The sequence below is a fragment of the Podarcis vaucheri genome (genome assembly GCF_965113315.1).
Source record: "Podarcis vaucheri genome assembly, chromosome: 16".
Taxonomy (NCBI): domain Eukaryota; kingdom Metazoa; phylum Chordata; class Lepidosauria; order Squamata; family Lacertidae; genus Podarcis; species Podarcis vaucheri.
Genome location: NC_138754.1, coordinates 12,426,756 through 12,445,147, shown reverse-complemented (window position 1 = coordinate 12,445,147; position 18,392 = coordinate 12,426,756). Strand labels below are relative to the sequence as shown.

Genomic DNA, 18,392 nt, shown 5'->3' with positions numbered 1-18,392 from the left:
GGTCAAGAACAGTTTCAGGTTAAGAACGGACCTCCGGAACAAATTAAGTACTTAATTAAGGTACCACTGTACCTTATGAAGAAGAACCATTTAAGAACTGGTGGCTGTGTTTTATTTTTTCCTCTTCCCTCCCTTTCCATGTCCCCTTGTGTGTCTGAGGCAGTCTGTTCCACTGTCAAACAGCTCTTACCCTCAGAGAGCTCTTCGTACTGCTTCGTTGAAATCCTCTTTCTTGTAATTTGAATTCATCAATTTGGGGCCTATCCTCTGATGTGACAAAAAACAAGCTTGTTCCATCTTCCACTTTTCAGCACTTTCAGATATTTAAAGATGGCTGCCACGTCACTTCTTGGGGCTCATCCAACCTTTGCTTGTCGCACACCTAGAAAACATGGGTCCGAGAGATTTCCCGTTTGCAGTGCCACTTTCCCCGGGGAAACCCGCTCCTTTTTACAAAATCAGAGCAAATGTCAATCAGTGGAAAACCCGACTGTTTGCTCCAATTCAGCAGCGAAGAGCATGTTGTCCCCAGGGGAAAGGGGCAGGACAAGGCAGCAAGATGAGAAGCCCTGTCTTTTCCTCTCCGAGCTAAACAAACCCAACTCCCTCAACCATTCCTAGACTTGGTTTCCAGGCTGTCCTTCGTTTTGGGGCTCATCCTCTTGCCCATTGCTTTCCCTGGGGAAAACCACTCTTTAATGCTCAATCAGAGCAAATGGCAATTCGGGGTTTCTCCCGATTGACGTTTGCTCTGATTTAGCACTAAAGAGCAGGTTTTCCCTGTGACGCGGGGGGGGGGGGCAAGGGGGAAACTGCTTCGGCCTGCGCAGGGGACAAGCAGAAGTGTGGATAAGCCCTTGGTCTCCTTCCTCTGTACACATTCCAGCTTCTTAAACTCTGGTGCCCATAAACAAATTCCTATGTGCATGCCCATAATGGACTTGTTTTCTGGATCTTAGGGAGGACACCCAATGCCCAGCTAAGAAGGCTGCTCCATTTTTGGTTATATGATCAGGGAATGATGGGAAATAATTGTGGAAGGCATTCCTCGTGACACATAACGATGTATACAGTTCTGGAGGAAGCTTGTCTTAAGTTTCTTAATGAGTTACAAGAGGGGTGATGGTATTGGTTGGATGTACAAAAAATCAATTCTGAGCTGGCTAACTCCCAGAGGGTCATCACTAGATTAGTAGCTGGCTTTACGTTGACACTCATGGAATTGGTTTTAGATTGAAGCTGTGCACTGACTGGAAAAGGGTGGTGAATGTTTTTGTGGATATTAGGCAACCTGTGGCCTTCTAAATGTTGCTGGACTACAACTCTCATCATCCCTGACCATTGGCCATGGTTGGCTGGGGCTTATGGGATTCGGAGTCCAACAACATAGGGAAGTCCACAATTTTCCTCCAGGTTATTTATTTATAACTCCTGGACTTCTTGTATAATTACACAGAATTTTTTTGTGTTACGGCCTATTGCCAATAGAGGATAAATTGTTCCTGCAACATTAAACTGAGAGATGGGGATTGGCCAGAGGCCAGCAAGTTATTTTGGCTCAGCAGAGATTTGAACCTAGCCTTTGAACGATCAAGCCAGGGAGTTGAACTGGGGCTCGGCCCAAGGATTCCACCCACCCACCCAAAGCACCAACATTTGGTAACTTAAGAATATAAGGAGCTCCTGGGTGGATCAGACCAACGGCCCATCTAGTCCAGAATCCTGTTCTTACAGTGGCCAACCAGAGCCTGTGTATGTGAAAGGATAGTAACAGTAATAGTAATAATGATGATGTATGCCTTCCAGCAACTCCTGCAGCCAAGCTGGAGCCAAATGTATTGCTCTGCTTTCCATTGCACCACCTCAGTGGGTGCCAAGAGGGGGGTGTTGCTGTCTGGGCAACCCAGGACACCCATATGCATGGCACTGCCCAGGCTTGCTCCCAGAGGTCACTTCGGTGCTGTTAATGCAGTGGTTTAACTTCACCCCCAGAGACGCACTCCATTGTCTCTTGAGACAGAAGGATGTCAACAGTAAACAACAGTAATAATGTGTGTGCCCCTGTAATTCGAATGGCACCGATAAATGGTGTGTGTGTGTGGGGGGGGAGAATTAAAAAGAAGCACCAATATAAGGCGGCATAAGTAGGTCTCCCCAGGAGGAACCTAGGAAGTTGCCCTAAAGCAAATCAGACCATTGGTCCATCTAGCTCAGAATAGTCTGCCGACTTTCTCTACCTTAGATGCTCAGACGTTATATGACTGCAACTCCCATCATTCCCAGCCAGCATGGCCAGTGGTCAGGGATGATGGGAGTTGTAGTTCAAGAACATCTGGGGACCCAAGATGGAGAAAGGCTGGCCTACACTGAGTGGCAGTGCACCACCCCCCGCCCTCCCTGGGTTTCAGGAGGGAAGCCTTCCCCTAGCCCAGGGGTCTGCAACCCGCGGCTCCAGAGCCGCATGTGGCTCTTTTACACCTTTGCTGCGGCTCCGGGACGGATACTAGTGAGGGGAGGAGGCGCATTGTGTGCCCCAACACTCCCCACTGTGGCGGGCTCTGTACTGGCTGTGATGTCGCATGGGGGCGGTGCGTGCGTTAGTCACGCACCGTCCCGACGTTACCTTCCCGCCCGCTGTCAGATTGCGGCTCCGGAGATATATTTGTTTTAAATGTCACAATGGTTTTGCGGCTCCCAGTTTTTTCCCCTTCGGAAACGGGTCCAAGTGGCTCTTTTTGTCTTAAAGGTTGCAGACCCCTGCCCTAGCCCTACTCAGAGAGGCCATTCAGGATTAAATCTCCACCCACAAGCAGATGCTCTGCCACTGAGACATGGTGCACCCCAGTTCATTGACTTGTAGGAAGCTTCCTTACACTAAGTCTGACCATTGGCTCATCCAGCTCAGCATTGTCTACACTGACTGGCAGAGGCTCTCCAGAGTTTCAGACATTCCCAGCCCCACCTGAGGATGCCAGGGATGGCACCTGGGACATTCTGTATGCAAAGCCGTGAGTGCTCTATCACTGTCTATCACCACCATCAAACTCCACTTCTGCCTCACCAACACCTTCTTTCTGATGTCTCCTCTGAGGAGAACATCCTATACACACCATACATTTAAAGCAGGTGGCACCCTCTCCTCACGCAAAGAATATTGGGGACTGTAGTTTTGCCCCCACCCACAGAACTATAATTCCCAGCACCCTCCCAGCTCCCAGAGAGCCAGTGTGGTGTAGTGGTTAAGAGCGGTAGACTCGTAATCTGGTGAACCGGGTTCGCTTCTCCGCTCCTCCACATGCAGCTGCTGGGTGACCTTGGGCTAGTCACACTTCTTTGAAGTCTCTCAGCCCCACTCACCCCACAGGGCGTTTGTTGTGGGGGAGGAAGGGAAAGGAGAATGTTAGCCGCTTTGAGACTCCTTCGGGTAGTGATAAAGTGGGATATTGTTACGGAAAAATCTAGGTGTGAGGCTGCTCAGTCACCCAGCTCGTCAGGCAGAGCCCGCGGGTCCCTGCGGAATAAAGGAAGGATTCCAGCCACCAACCGGAGCAAATAGCTGTAGACCAAAGTTTATTGCACAGTAGGTTCAAAGAGGAAATTTGAACCCCGAGGATGGGGTGACAAAAACTTTTAAAACTTTCCCACCATATCCCAGAATACAGTTTGTACAGCATCATTGCTACATCACTGACATGTCACAAAAGGGGAGGGATAGACCGGGGTTACACTAGTTTAACCTTGGTAGACATGTCCAGACAAGTCCTTGGTACAAGATTAGCATAAGCAGACATGGCAGGGCAAGACTCAGGTATAAGATTAGCATAGACAAATATGTCTTAAGTACCCACCACCCGAAAGTACAATAGAACTTCCTTTGCATGTCTGGAGCCTGAGGCAAGTCAGGTGATGAGATTTGGCTTCCCTTGGCTAACAATGAGCCCAGCAATTGTCACCTCTGGGAACTTCCTGGAGTCCTTTTTCAAGGGGAAAATAGCTTTGGAACGGAGGAAACTGGCAAAGGAGATGATTTTATATTATTTTTAAAGCTAGGTAACTTCCCTGAGCTGTCAAGTTGAAAGGATACATTCAGGCATAACTACAACTCCCATCATCCTTCGCCGCCATTCTGCAAGTGGCCAATGGTGAGGGATGATGGGATTTGGAGTTCAGCGTGTTCGCTAGGGCATATAGGGAGGCGGCCGCGGTTGGGGCGGACCAGCAACCGCGCCATTCATGAATCGCCTTCCTCCGTGTTGGGAAAAGTCACGCGCCGCTTCCCGCGTTCGAACCCTTCCTTCCATTCAGCAACATTCGATGGGCCACGCCCACTTCCCTCCAGACCCCCGCCCTCGCGCTTGATCCTCGCGCGGCGATTGGATAGCAGACCTCAGCTCCGCCTACGCGTCTTAGTCCGTGAGCAGCCATGGAGCGGGCGTCGCGGGAGCTTCCCGCATCCTGGTAAGGGCTCCGCGGGGGAGGGAAGCCAGGGCTGCCCCACCTTTAATTTTTTGCATGTGGCGAAGGGTGTGTGATTTACCCGTTTCCACTCCTTGCACAAGCACTTTGCGCCCAACGGTGCTTCCAGAATTGCAGATTCCCGCAGAGAAACACGCCTGATTTTCAGCCCATAATACCCGCTTACTTTGCTTGCTATTTATCCCATCCGAGGCTCGGATCTTAAGCCCACTTATTAGGGAGCAAACCCCGTTAAACTCCACCTCCGAGTAGACGTGCTCGGGATCGTTTCAAGCGCAGAAACTACTGTCTTGGGTTAGGCCCGTCCAGCTAATTTCCTAACGCTTCTTGACGGTGGAACAGAGGTGGTTTCGCTGGTTTGCTGGAGGTATCTAAACTGAAGTTGGACCAGGTACCTGCCTGGGATACTGGCCCTCAAACTGTTGCTGCACTCCAGCTCCCATCTGCCCCAACCAGCATGGCCAATGGTCAGGGATGGTGGGAATTGCAATCGCAACATCTGTAGGGCCACAGGTGCCCCATGCCTGCCCTTCACTTTGTTAGGTGCATAACAACACGAGGCAGGGTGGGATGGAGAGCAGCAGCCCTGCGGTACCCACAACCTGCTTATCAAAGAGGTGGAAGAAGGATAGGGATCCTGCGGTCGTCATGGGAGGACACCAATCTGCTGGGAGTTTGTCAGGGGCAGGATAGCAATCCAACACCCATTGTCAGTGAAGTTAACTTCATTCAAAGAAACCAAAACAGCTCAGGCCTAGTGGTCCCCACACCTCTTGCCAGTAGGTCTCAGCCCAATGAGGCAGTTGCAAGGACTGAAGGTCCCCACCTTCCCACTGCTCCCTAAGACTCCCCTTTCCCAGGACCTTTCCCAGTAACCCAAGACACCTTTGCCTTGTCTCTCTTTCCTCCACCCTCTTCATTCCGTGTTCTGGGAGACCAGGGGGCAGGGGAACTGTTCACAGCAGGAGGGGGAGACACCCTGGCTTCTTCAGCAGCGTGACCCATCTCTGCCTCTTGCCTCACCCCTCCTCTCCGTGCTCTGACTCTGAACTGCTCTCTGCCACAGACTCTTAAAGGTAAAGGGACCCCTGACCATTAGGTCCAGTCATGACCGACTCTGGGGTTGTAGTGCTCATCTCGCTTTATTGGCCAAGGGAGCCAATCATGTGGCCAGCATGACTAAGCTGCTTCTGGCGAACCAGAGCAGCGCACGGAAACGCAGCTTACCTTCCCGCCGGAGTGGTACCTATTTATCTACTTGCACTTTGAGGTGCTTTCGAACTGCTAGGTTGGCAGGAGCAGGGACCGAGCAACGGGAGCTCACCCCGTCACGGGGATTCGAACTGCTGACCTTCAAATCGGCAAGTCCTAGGCTCTGTGGTTTAACTCACAGTGCCACTCGCGTCCCGCCAGACTCTTCCTGCGCATTAAATCCTGTTACCTCTTCAGCTTCCAACGCCTCCTCTTCCTTGAGAGCCAGTGTGGTGTAGTGGTTAAGAACGGTAGTCTCCTAATCTGGGGAACCGGGTTCGCGTCTCCGCTCCTCCACATGCAGCTGCTGGGTGACCTTGGGCCAGTCACACTTCTGTGAAGTCTCTCAGCCCCACTCACCTCACAGAGTGTTTGTTGTGGGGGAGGAAGGGAAAGGAGAATGTTAGCCGCTTTGAGACTCCTTAAAGGGAGTGAAAGGCGGGATATCAAATCCAAACTCTTCTTCTTCTTCTTCTTCTTCTTCTTCTTCTTCTTCTTCTTCTTCCTAGTCTTCTCCTTCAGACCACCCATCCCCATCTCACCACCAATCCCCGGGCTCTGAGCCTTCTTCCCTTTGGGGGTTCCCCAGCTGGTGCCTCCCACCGCTCCTCTTTGCCCAGCCAGTCCATGACAGGAGTCCAGCAACATCTTGAGGAGCACAGCTCCTACCCTTCTTGTGGCAGAAAGTTGGACGGCTGAGTGCAGCAGACCTTCTTGAGGGGCACAGTGGAATATAAAGTGTTGGTGTTGACCTTTAAAGTCCTAGATGGCCTCGTCCCAGTATACCTGAAGGAGCGTCTCCACCCCCATCGTTCAGCCCGGACACTGAGGTCTAGCTCCAAGGGCCTTCTGGCGGTTCCCTCACTGCGAGAAGCAAAGCTACAGGGAACCAAGCAGAGGGCCTTCTTGGTAGTGGCGCCCGCCCTGTGGAACGCCCTCCCATCAGATGTCAAAGAGATAAACAACTACCTGACATTTAGAAGACACCTGAAGGCAGGGTGGTTTTTAAATGTGTGACATTTTAATGTATTTTTAATCTTTGTTGGAAGCCCCCCAGAGTGGCTGGGGAAACCCAGCGAGATGGGCAGGGTACAAATAAAATATTATTATTATTATTATTATTATTATTACCCTTGCTTTTATCTCTTCCAGGGCACCAGAGCGCACAGTATGGCTGAACAGTGGAGCTCCTATGCCTCTTCTGGGGCTGGGCACCTTCCGCTTGCGGGGTGAGGAGGCCGTGCGCCTCAGCCTGGACGCTGCTCTCAGGAACGGCTACCGCTTGGTGGACACGGCCGCCGTCTATGGCAATGAGTCCGACATCCGGCACGCTCTGCACGAGCTGCTGCCGCGCCACGGCCTGGCTCGGGGAGACATCTTCCTAACCAGCAAGCTCAGCCCAAGGGACCAGGGGCAGAAGGCGGCCGAAGGAGCCTGCCTGCGAAGCCTGGAGGAGCTGGGCTGTGATTACTTAGACCTCTACCTCATTCACTGGCCCGGGACCCAAGGCCGGCCGCAGGAGGACGAGGGCAACCGGGAACGGCGGCAGCAGAGCTGGCAGGCTCTGGAGAGGCTGCACGAGGCCGGGAAGCTCCGGGCCATCGGGGTCTCAAATTACAGCGTCCAGCATTTGGAGGAGCTGCTGGCAGTGTGCCGGGTGCCCCCCTCTGTCCTCCAGGTGGAGTTCCACCCAGAACTGGCGCAGGGGGAATTGCTGGACTTCTGCCGGAGCAAGGGCATCCACCTGCAGGCCTACTCCTCGCTGGGGACCGGCCAGCTGGTGGGGCGGGCAGAGGTGGTGAAGGTCGCCGCACGACACGGGCGCCCGCCTGCCCAGGTCTTGCTGCGCTGGGCTCTGCAGCAAGGGGTGAGCGTCATCCCCAAGTCTGCCACCCCGAGCCGTGTGGTGGAAAACAGCCAGCTCTGGGGTTGGGAGTTGAGCCCAGCAGATATGGAGCAGCTGGGTTCATTGGATTGTGGGAAGCGCTATTGCTGGGATCCCACCAATGTGGCGTAAAACAGGGGTGGGGGGAAAGATGGGCATTCCGGACGTTGCTGGACTCCAGTCCCAGCCAGCATAATCAGCGGTCAGGGATGGTGGGAGTTGGAGTCCGGCAACATCTGGCAGACCAGGCGTTCGCCAGAGACATGGGGGATGCGAGACTGTATATAATAATTTCAGGACTGATCTCCACCCAGTTGGAGAATCCCATTTGAAAGCAGTGCCTTTATCACATTGCAGTTCCATCAGCCAGCCTTTAAATTCAGAAGAGAAAATGCCAGTGGATGGAGAAACTCGGTCTTCCCTCGTCTCTGCCTTTACCACCTCCCCCTGGAAAGAGAACTCTAGGGCAGGGCTAGAAATCTGTGGCTCTCCAGATGTGGTTGAACTCCCTATCCGGCATGGCCTGCGGTAAGGGAGGAGGGGAGCCGGGAGTCTTAAAAAAGCATCTGGAGGCCCAGAGGCTCCCTATTGCTGCTGTAAGACGAAAAGAGCGATATTAAACAGGAATTCAATTTCTCTGCGTCCCTTTGAGTTTAATTTTCTTTCGACACATTCATTCCCGAGGCAGCTAAAGCAATCCTGCCCCCACTGCAGTCAGACTGGCAGTCTGGAGGTTGTCGCTGTGAGCTTGAATTGAAGGAATAGGCAGTGACGTGCTGTAAGCCAGAAAAGTATTTAATAAACATTTATTAACATATAATAAAAGGGCATACAAATTTCTTTAGGCAGGGCTGGTGAATGTCAGGGGTTCTCGTTTCAGTAATGCATACAGTGGTTTTGTTCAGTGTTTTTTTTCCCTTTTAAAATACAAAAAGTACACTCTAGAAAGGGCAGGACAAGATCCCCTCAAAATTGGGGGTCTTATAGGGGAGGTGCAGGGGAGAAAGGGGTAGGAATCCGTGCATAGGGCAGAAGGTTAAATTCTTAACATGTCATACTAAAGTGGCCTAAGTAAAAAAAAACTCCTAGGGGAGTGGGTGTGGAGGTGCAGAGGAATGAACACAGCATCCCCCAGATTGGGGGGGACACCAGCCATGTGCCACATCAACCCTACAGATTTACACCCCCCCTTTATTTGTTCCTTCAAACCCCCTGCCCCACATTTGTAATGGACAGCAGCAAGATACAGTCATGGGGGGCTTCTTGGACCATTGCCTGGGGAATTCCGACGCCACCATGACTGCAGAACCTCCTTCCAGCCCAACGTCCGGCGCATTTGGGTAGCTGTCCCTGCACTCTTGGGGCGCGGCAGCTTCTGCAAGAGAGAAGGAAAACGTGGCATCACCCCTTCTTCCCGACATGCACCTCTCAATCCAGCAGGCTGGCACATCAAGGATGAGAAACTGCCAGGCCCTCCTGGTGTTGCTAGACTACAACTTCCGTCATCCATGACCAGTGGCCTAGAGCCAGGTGAGGCTGACAGGACCTAGAGTCCAAAAGCATCTAGAGTACCACAGATTCTTTGGGTTGTATCTAAAGTTAGTTCTCCTCAAAGCACATGACTTTAAAATGGCTTTGGCTCTGTATACCTGAAGGAGCATCTCCACCCTCATCATTGAGTTCCAGCTCCAAGGGCCTTCTGGCAGTTCCCACACAGAAGTGAAGTTACAGGGAACAAGGCAGAGGGCCTTCTCAGTAGTGGCACCCGCCCTCCCATCAAATGTCAAACAGATAACCAATTCTATGACCTTCTGTAGACATCTGAAGGCAGCCCTGTCTTGTCTTGGGAAACAATGTACGCTGTTTTGTTTTGTCCTTTTATATTTTGTTGGAAGCCGCCCAGAGTGGCTGGGGTAACCCAGGCAGGGGGAAAAATTATAAGAAATAAATTATTATTATTATTATTATTATTATTATTGGATTAGACAAATTCATGGAGGATTAGGCTACTAATGGCCTAATTGAGGGAGGGAGAAAAAACATCTCTACCTACTTGACACCTAAGCGACACTTAGTCCAAGACCTTGTTATCCTCGGTTGTCAATCGGATGCCTTGGGGGGAAGCCCAAAAATGTGACCTGGGCGCAACAGCAACTCTCCCCACTTGTGATTGGCAGCAGCTGGCATTCAGAGGCAGGCTGCCCGCGGCAACAAAACCCACCTCTCCCTTGAGAAGGGCGGACTTCTCTGTAAGCAGGCCAGACTCACCTGCAGCTCGCCATGGAATTCGTCGCTCATCCTGCGCAGCTCCCTCCCGTACCGCTGGGCTGCCCACAGGATGGGAGGGGCAGAGCGTGAGCGTGCCCGGAAAGTGCCCACCTCATCCAGGGCCTCAGGGTCTGGCAAGGGAGGGTCGGATCCAATGCGACGCCGGAGCTCTGGCACAGGAGGAGGAAGGAAAGGGGGTTATGTCACACTTGCCACAACACGGTCCTTTCTGATGTTATTAAACTCCACCTCACAGGGGCCCAAGCCAGTATGGCAAGTGCCCAGGAATAATGGGAACTGGAGTCCAGCAGCATTTTGGGGGGGCTATTGGTTCTCTGCCTGGCCTAGAGGGTTAAGGTGGTGTATTGAGTAGACATGGCTCAGAGATGCCTGCTTGAGGCCCTGTTCTGCCACAAAGCCACTGTCAGCCACTGCCCACCAACTTCCAGGGTGGTGGTTGTGGAGATCTCACTATTATTATTACTTCAGTTTAATTACCTGTACTGCACACTAAGGTCTTGGGGTGGGTCGCAACAATTTAAAATACAACGCAGTATTAAAACAACCCACAGTCACAAGAACAGGGTGGGCACCCCAAAACACATCTTGGTTGTCAAAAAGCTGCATCTTCAGTATAGGGCAGAAACTGACTTCTCCTCAGAGGCCCCCACGGCTGATCACAACACCCAAGAGGGTATGTTAGGAAGGAGGCGGTCTTTCAGAACAAAAATATAATGTGGGTGCTACGTTGGTTTGAGCTTTTTTAAAAAAGGCTGGATAATAAAGCTGTCACCTGACTGAAGAAATCTCAGTTGATCTATCATCATTTACAGCAGGACTGGAGCACCTTTGGCCCTCCAGATGTTGGAAGTACAATTGCAAACTTAGATTGCACTCCGAGTTTACCTAGAAGTGACACTGAACTCAGTGGGTCTTACAAGCAATCCTTATTTTGCACAGGGGTTATGTCCCGAGACCCCCACCCCCAATCCATAGGGCCCATGTAAAGCGTTCCACACACCCCATTCTGTCATTTTAGTTTTCTGGTCACTTCCGGGTTCGGTGCCTTGCATGTGCACAATCTTGCGTCAATCAGTCATTGCCTGTACTTCTGAATAGAAAAGTATGGGATTGCACTGATATTCTATCAATTCTACTTGGCACATTTCTCATGGAAGAACATGGCTTTCTTGATATAAATGATCCCCTTTAATATTCTTCTCACAACACCTTTCATTATAGCTAATTTGCTTTATTACATTTATTATCTTCACTTTTTTTTTTAAATTCACAGCATAAGCAAGGCAGATTTCGCCATCCATCCTCTGGGCGCAAGAAAAAGTCAAGAGAATCTCTCTGGCTTCTGCTGACCTCATAAGTGCTAGAAACGAATTAAGGATTTCCTCACTTTCCAAAGCTCAGCACGAAATGTGACTAATCATGGCCCTGTTATTGAGCCAATATTTTAGAATTGGTTTAATCAGTCTTGCCCTGATATGAAGCCCACAAAAGTTCACAGAACTGGAAGGGACATGCAAATCATCCAATTCTCTGCAATGCAGGAATATGCACCCATATGGGGATCAAACATGTAACCTTGATGTTATCCGCACCACGCTGTTACAAACTGAGCTAACCAACAAGGCAAGTTACTGGCTGGCAAACATTTTCACTAGTGTGCTGAGGACTGGCAGAAGAGGGACCCTCTTCTAAAAACATTTTTGGGGAAGGGCTGCAGGTCAGCAGGAGATCATCTGCCTTGCATGCAGGTAGGTCTGGGAACAGCACCCCACCTGAAACCCTGGAGAGTCACTGCCAGTCCGTGCAGGCAATACTGAGTGAGATGGATGAATGGTCTGACTAAGGCAGCTTCTTGGTTCCCAGGTTAGGCTTCGCTAAGCTCACACAAAATGGTAGAATTGGAAGGTACCCTGCAAGCTAGTCCTGCAATGCAGGGATCTCAAATAAAGGATCATTTGAGGAAAAAGTGGTACAGTGGTGCCTCGCAAGACGAAAAGAATCCGTTCTGTGATTCTCTTCATCTAGCGGTTTTTTCGTCTTGCGAAGCAAGCCCATTGACGCATTAGCGGATTAGCGCTATTAGCGGCTTTTAGCGGCTTATCTGCTGATCGGATCAGCTGATAAGCAGCTTAGCGGCTTAGAAAAAGGGGGGGAGGGGAAAAAACCAGCAGGAACTCGCAAGACATTTTCGTCTTGCGAAGCAAGCCCATAGGGAATTCGTTTTGCGAAGCACCTCCAAAACGGAAAACTCTTTCGTCTAGCGAGTTTTCCGTCTTGCGAGGCATTCGTCATGCGGGGCACCACTGTATTTCTTTAGGAAAGGTTCAGGGCTCACCATTAGAGACTCGCTTTGCATGCAGAAGGTTCCAGGTTCAATCCCTGCCAAGACCCGACTGAAACTGGAGAGCCACCGCCTGTCAGTGTATTATTATTTGTTTACTTGCTTATTTATATTTCACTTTTTCCTCCAAGGAGCTCAAAATGGTTCCCTCTCCCCCACCGCCATCAATCCGCACAACAACCCTGTGAAGTGGGTTCGGATGAGAGTCAGTGACCGGCCCAAGGTCACCCAGTGGGCTTCACGGCCGAGTGAGGATTTGAATCCTGGTATCCTGGGTCCCAATCCTGCACTCTAACCACTACACCACACAAGTACTGAGCGAGATGTCTGACAGATTTTTATAGTAGATATAGAGCGGGGTGGGGGCTTCCCTTCCCCTGAAGGGTGCAGGAGATTCCCTTTCTCCCCTACTAGGTCACTCACTACCCTACTTCCATGCAGTGGCCGGTTGCTCCATCATCCCCAGCCAGCTGAGACAATGGTCAGGGCTGATAGGAACCGCATTCCATGGCAGAATCCGGGACCAAGGAGAAGAGTCGGTGGAAGAAGATTGGAAAAAATTTAAAGTATATCTTCAAAAATATTGTAAAATTAAGGACTGTTAGAAAGGTGTTGGAAAAAGAAAATTAGGTAGTTTTGGTAGATATGAGATAAAGGATTAAGTAAAAATGAGTTGATGAAAGTGATGAAAGAGAGGACGTTAAACTATATTATTTTAAACTAAATTACTTAAATGAAAATAAGGTTGGAAGGATTTGCTGAAAAAACAATCTGAATTAGAATACAAAATTGGGAGGTGTGAGGAAGTCAAGGAAATAAGTAAAGAAAGAAAGCTATGTAAAGGTTTAATCTCTTCTTTTTTATTTAATTTTTTTTAATTGAATGTATTTTTATACTTTCTTCTCTTTTTTCTGTTACTGTTGTATTCTTTTTTATATTTTGTATTGTTCTTTTCCTTTTTTGAAACCTTACATTTTGAATAAATATTATATACAAAAAAAAAAAAAAAGATAGGAATCGCATTCCAGCAACAACTGGGAACCCTGAAGAGGGAGAGGGAAATGCTCTTGTTCTGCCCCAGCCCAAATACCTGGATTCCCAGCAGAAGGACTTCCTGGGCTTCCTGGGGCCTGGTCCCCTCCTGCGACGCTCCTCCTGGTCAGCTTGAGATCCTGCGGTTCCTTCTCACCCGGCGGGAATGTCTCTTCATCATCATCATCCTCAATGTGGAACATTGTCAGGGGGCTGGCATGGCCCCCAACACCCAACGTGCCGTTCTCCGGGGGTGTGGGGTGTGTGAGGGTTGTTGTCAGCAGAACTGTAGAGGGATAGGAAGCACGGAGATCAGAATGAAGGCGATTTCTCTGAGAGCCAGGAGATGGGCTGTAGTTCAGTGGCAGAGCATCCGGAAGAAGCCGAGGGACCCAGGTGTCCGTCATTCTGGGCAGACGCTTAAGGGAACCAGGTATATTGAGGTTCAGTTTATCCTCGCAATGCAGTTTATAAATAAGTTGATATGCTACAACATCAGCTTATTAAAACACTATACAGTGGTACCTCAGGTTAAGAACTTAATTTGTTCTGGAGGTCCGTTCTTAACCTGTTCTTCTTCACCTGAAACTGTTCTTAACCTGAAGCACCACTTTAGCTAATGGGGCCTCCTGCTGCCGCCGCGCCACTGGAGCACGATTTCTGTTCTCATCCTGAAGCAAAGTTCTTAACCCGAGGTACTATTTCTGGGTTAGCGGAGTCTGTAACCTGAAGTGTATGTAACCTGAAGCATATGTAAGACAAGGTACCACTGTAATAACAACAGCAGGGCACGATCAGTTAAAAGTAGCAGGAACTTAAGTAAAATAAGCAGATTCTGGTGTATCAGGCCAAAGACCCATCCTGTTCTCTCAGAGATCAACCAAAACAACAACAACAACACTTTTATTATTTATATGCCGCCCATCTGATTGGGTTGCCCCAGCCATTCTGGGCGGCTTGCCTCTGGGAAGCCTGTAATCGCGACTTCACTACATACTGAGTCATTCTTCCCAACATTTCCCCAACCCCTTCTTCCCTTTCACATCCTCCCCAGCCCATCCTTCTGCATATTCCCCATTGTTCCTGGGGAAGAGCATGGGGCTATGAAACTATGCGGTTTCTTCCCATGATGACCGGAAATCTTACTCAGCCACAAACACACACGGAAATAGCGTCTAGATTTCTGCTCATACGTTTCCTTTCAAGATCATGAGGACTAGTAGGGGAATTTGCCACGCTTTTCAGATTGGTTATGCCGGCTCCACATTCAGGGTGTGGTTTGTGTAATGCTTCAAAAATGGTAATAATTTGTATTATTATTTATATTAAGAAGAGCCTGCTAGATCAGGCCAGTGGCCCACCTAGTCCATCATCCTGTTCTCTCAGTGCCTCAGACGGAAGTCCACAAGCAGGACAGTGGGGGCAGATAACAGGGACTTCAAGAACAACAGTTTGACAGCAGCTGAAGAAGTTGCTGAAAGAAAGCACTGCAAAACCATCCAACTGGAATAAAAAAGTCTGAAGGCGTCCCTAAAGGCTAGAAAAGGGTGCGTCTGTAATTTTTTTTTTTTGGGGGGGGAGCCTATTCCAGAGGTGCAGGTCATCACAGAAAAGACCTTCCCTGCTACCAGCCAGCTTCATTCATGAACTAGTCACCAGAGACTCAGATGCTAAATCTTAAGACTTTGACAGTTATACATGAATGGAGGCGGTCCTTCCGAAATCCTGGCCCCCATTCGTTTACTGCAAGGATGGGGAACCTGTGGTCCTCCAGATGTTGCAGGACTCCTTCAGCCCAGCCAGCCAGGCAAGTGATCAGGGATGATGGGAGCTGTAGTCCAGCAACATCTGCAGGGCCACAAATTCCACATCCCTAGTTTACGGAGATAATGACTGCATCCAACCAATGCTCGCCGAGTCTAGCATCCTCTTTCCCAGATGCTTCTGGAATCCCCACAAACAAGACATGAAGACAGCCCCCTCCCAGAAATACACACACCAACCTGTATTCCAAATGGAGGATCCATACAACCAACACAGCAGCTCTCTTTTATCCCCCATTCATTGGTCTAATCCCCCTTTAAAGCTAACTTGGCCAGCAGCCATGGTCATTGCATCTTGTGACAGTGAGTTCCGCAAGTCCGTTAAGCTTCCTGTGAAATTTCCCCTGCTTCTGCCCTACGTCTACCGCCAATCAGATTTCCAAAACCGCAGGATCTAGCATTCTATGTAAGTGGAGCCTGCCTGCTGGATCAAGCCAGTGGTCCATGTAGTCTAGCTTTCAGTTCTCACAGCGGCCAACCAGAGGTCCGAAGGAAGCCCACAGCACAACAGCCCCCTCCCTACTTGCAATTCCCAGCACACTGCCTCGGACAGCTGAGGGAGAACACAGCCATTGCAGCTAGTAGCCACTTACCCTGCACAAATTTGTCTAATTCTCTTTTACAGCCATCCTTACACAGAACCATGTGCCTATTTCTTGCAGAGAATCATAGTGTTGGAAGAGACCACGAGGGTCATCTAGTCCAACCCCCTGCGATGCAAGAATCTTTTGCTGAACGTGGGGCTTGAACCCACAACCATGGTCTCATGCTCTACCAACTGAGCTACACATGAGGATAAGTTAGTGGTCCAAGTTAGTGGCCATCACTAACTCCTGTGGGAGCAAATTCAACAATTTAGCTATGTCCCACTGCTTGAAGAAGTATTTGTTTTTGTCTGTCCTTAATCTCCCAACCTTCAGTTTCATTGGCTGGCCCAGAGTTCTAGAATTTTGAGACAGAGAAAAATGCTACCCATTTTCAAGCTAGTGGCCATCACTACATCGGCGATAAGAAGGAGGAAAAGTTTCTCTCTATCTGCGTTTTCCACCCCACATGTCATTTTACAAACCTCTTTTACCATTCTGAGTATTTAAGATGGTAATGCTTCGGGATCTATTCTCCACTCCTCTAACAGCCCCCACCTTTGGGGACCTGCCCTTCATTCTATTTGTTTTTTAAAAAAGATAGCCCGGAAGAAGAAAAATCAAAATCCACCTTAGAGCAGCACCTTTATTCAGTCAACCAAAAATGTTACAAAACAGCATGCAAGCTTTTGAGTTTTATTTCTTACTCACCAATTCAACCCTGAAGAAGAGTTTTGGAGAACTGAGAAGCGTGCGCATGCTTGCGCAACATTTTTGCGGTTGGCCCAGTAAAGGTATTGCGGCAATGTGGGTTTTAGGTATTTTTTTAAATTGAAAGCATTTTCAACTAACCCTTCAGTCAGAAAGACTCCCAAAGCAGCTTGGTTTTTTTTTTTAAAAAAACAGTAATAAGACAGTCCCTCCCTGCCCTCAGGCTTACAGTTAAAAAAAAAAAAGCCTGTGACACACAAGGAAGGAGGGGAGGGGAGGGCAGAGGAATGCAAACCCATGATTTGTTTCAAAGCCCCTTCCCCTTAATAGTAATGATTCCTTCTCCCTCTCCCAACTCCTGTTAGTACCATTTTTGCACTCTCTTGCTTCCTCAGTCCCCTGAATTGGGGAGCCCCGCTGATGGATTTTTTCTCCTTCATTCCCCCCCTCACTTCCAAATTTTAGGGTCGCTTCCTCCTATCCAGGTCACTTCTCCCTCCCCTCTCCTGATGTTGGATTTTCAACTCCTCTTCCCTTCAAAATCTCGGATCACCATCTCCCTCTTCCTCTTCCTCTTCGTCTACCCAACCCATCCACCCCTCTCTAACCCGCGCCCCTCAATTACCAGAATTAGGGTCACTCTTTTCTTTCTTCCTCCTGTTTACAGCCAGCAGAGATCCAGCCACAGTCGCCGGGGCGATGAAGAACTGCCAGCTTCCGTGCCCAATCAAGGTCGCCAACGTCACGGTGGGAGGGAGAGATAAGAACGCACCTCCTCCTGCTACCTTCGGCTCCTCCCACCCTCTTTCCTTCCCCCCTCCCTCCTCTTTCCACGCTTATTTGATAAGGTAAATTCTCAAAAATGCTTATGCAAATCGCAGAAGTACCTGCAAAAAAAGGGGAGAAAGAATAGAAGTATTCTTTTTGCGTTGTTCTAGTAGGGCTAAATGGCACTGTGAGTTTACATTCAATGCAATTCAAATATAACTTTGCAAATATCACTCTCAACGGAGCTAATCTCCAGATTATTTATTTAGTGATATATAGCCGTAAATAAATAATGGCCATCATAATTCACAACTCAATTCTGCATACCAGATATTCAGTAGCGCAACACACAGATCAGTGGCACAGCTCGCATATTTCACAGTGAAAGGATGTCACCCGATGTTTATCTGTTTATTTATTCGGAAGGCTTGAAGCCCGCCCTTTGATATATGGCTGGTTGCAATAACACAAAATAGAATGCAAAACTGCAGTAGTGCAATGCAAAATAAGCGCATAGCCAGTGTGTCAACCTTTAGTCCCAGGATGGTACAGATACAGATACAGTGGCAAGAACCTTGGACTAGTGCCTGGGAGTCTAGAGTTCAAATTCCTGCTCAGCCCTGAAGCTCAGTGGGTGACCTTGGGCCAGTCACTGCCTCTCAGCTTTGGCCATCTTTATTTTTCATTTAAAAGTTATTACAATTATTGCCTTTCACCGTGCAATCCTTTATTCAGATACAAGACTCGTTGAGTTCAATGACGCTTACCCAAACGTAAGCAAGGAAGATTGCAGCGCTCTCCTCACTTACCTGGGAATTCATTAGGACTTACTTCTGAGTAGACAGGGCTAGAATTGTGCCGCAAGCGAGCACTTTTGCTGTTAGTCTGACATTAGGGGTTCCTGCGATATATAGGCAGGGACAATCCCATATTATCATCAATAGGGGCTTAAGGTTGAAACATACTGGAGCAGCTGGGGGTTTCATAGCCCCTGCAGATTTATTGGGAGAATATGGGCAGGAGATGCCTTTACTGGGCACTAGGACAGAACTGGGAGGGAATAGTCAGGGGGGAGCATTTCCTGGAAACGCATAGAAATCTCGGGGTCCGTACAATAGGAAGGGAGGAGGGTAAGCTTCATTCGCCCACACTTAAGATGGCGACCGGAAGGAGCGCAGACGCTCTAGCCAGGTGACTTTCCTGCCGCCTGTCCCATTCACGAAGCCGCTTAC

General features: G+C 49.3%; 2 protein-coding genes across 5 annotated transcripts; one reads left to right on the top strand and one right to left on the bottom strand.

Moving 5' to 3' along the window:
- The first annotated feature begins 3,448 nt into the window (after positions 1–3,448).
- LOC309520566 (glyoxal reductase-like) lies at positions 3,449–8,248 on the top strand. Of its 3 annotated transcripts, XM_082202506.1 has the most exons (3): positions 3,449–3,808; positions 4,340–4,458; positions 6,880–8,248. In XM_082202506.1, the coding sequence occupies exons 2-3, from the start codon at positions 4,424–4,426 to the stop codon at positions 7,742–7,744; spliced, it is 900 nt and encodes a 299-aa protein (XP_082058632.1). In that variant the 5' UTR covers positions 3,449–3,808; positions 4,340–4,423; the 3' UTR covers positions 7,745–8,248. The 3 variants fall into 3 exon arrangements, with proteins under 3 accessions (XP_082058632.1, XP_082058634.1, XP_082058633.1); XM_082202508.1 differs by lacking the exon at positions 4,340–4,458; XM_082202507.1 differs by lacking the exon at positions 3,449–3,808 and having other exon boundaries at positions 4,322–4,458.
- A 138-nt stretch (positions 8,249–8,386) lies between these two features.
- On the bottom strand, positions 8,387–18,234 carry BAD (BCL2 associated agonist of cell death). Of its 2 annotated transcripts, XM_082202629.1 has the most exons (5): positions 17,970–18,234; positions 17,018–17,279; positions 13,333–13,560; positions 9,881–10,050; positions 8,387–8,987 (listed from the first exon to the last, which is right to left on the bottom strand). In XM_082202629.1, exons 3-5 carry the CDS (start codon positions 13,475–13,477, stop codon positions 8,862–8,864), a joined length of 441 nt encoding a protein of 146 aa, XP_082058755.1. In that variant the 5' UTR covers positions 13,478–13,560; positions 17,018–17,279; positions 17,970–18,234; the 3' UTR covers positions 8,387–8,861. The 2 variants fall into 2 exon arrangements, with proteins under 2 accessions (XP_082058755.1, XP_082058756.1); XM_082202630.1 differs by lacking the exons at positions 17,018–17,279; positions 17,970–18,234 and adding an exon at positions 16,393–16,410.
- Positions 18,235–18,392: the final 158 nt, after the last annotated feature.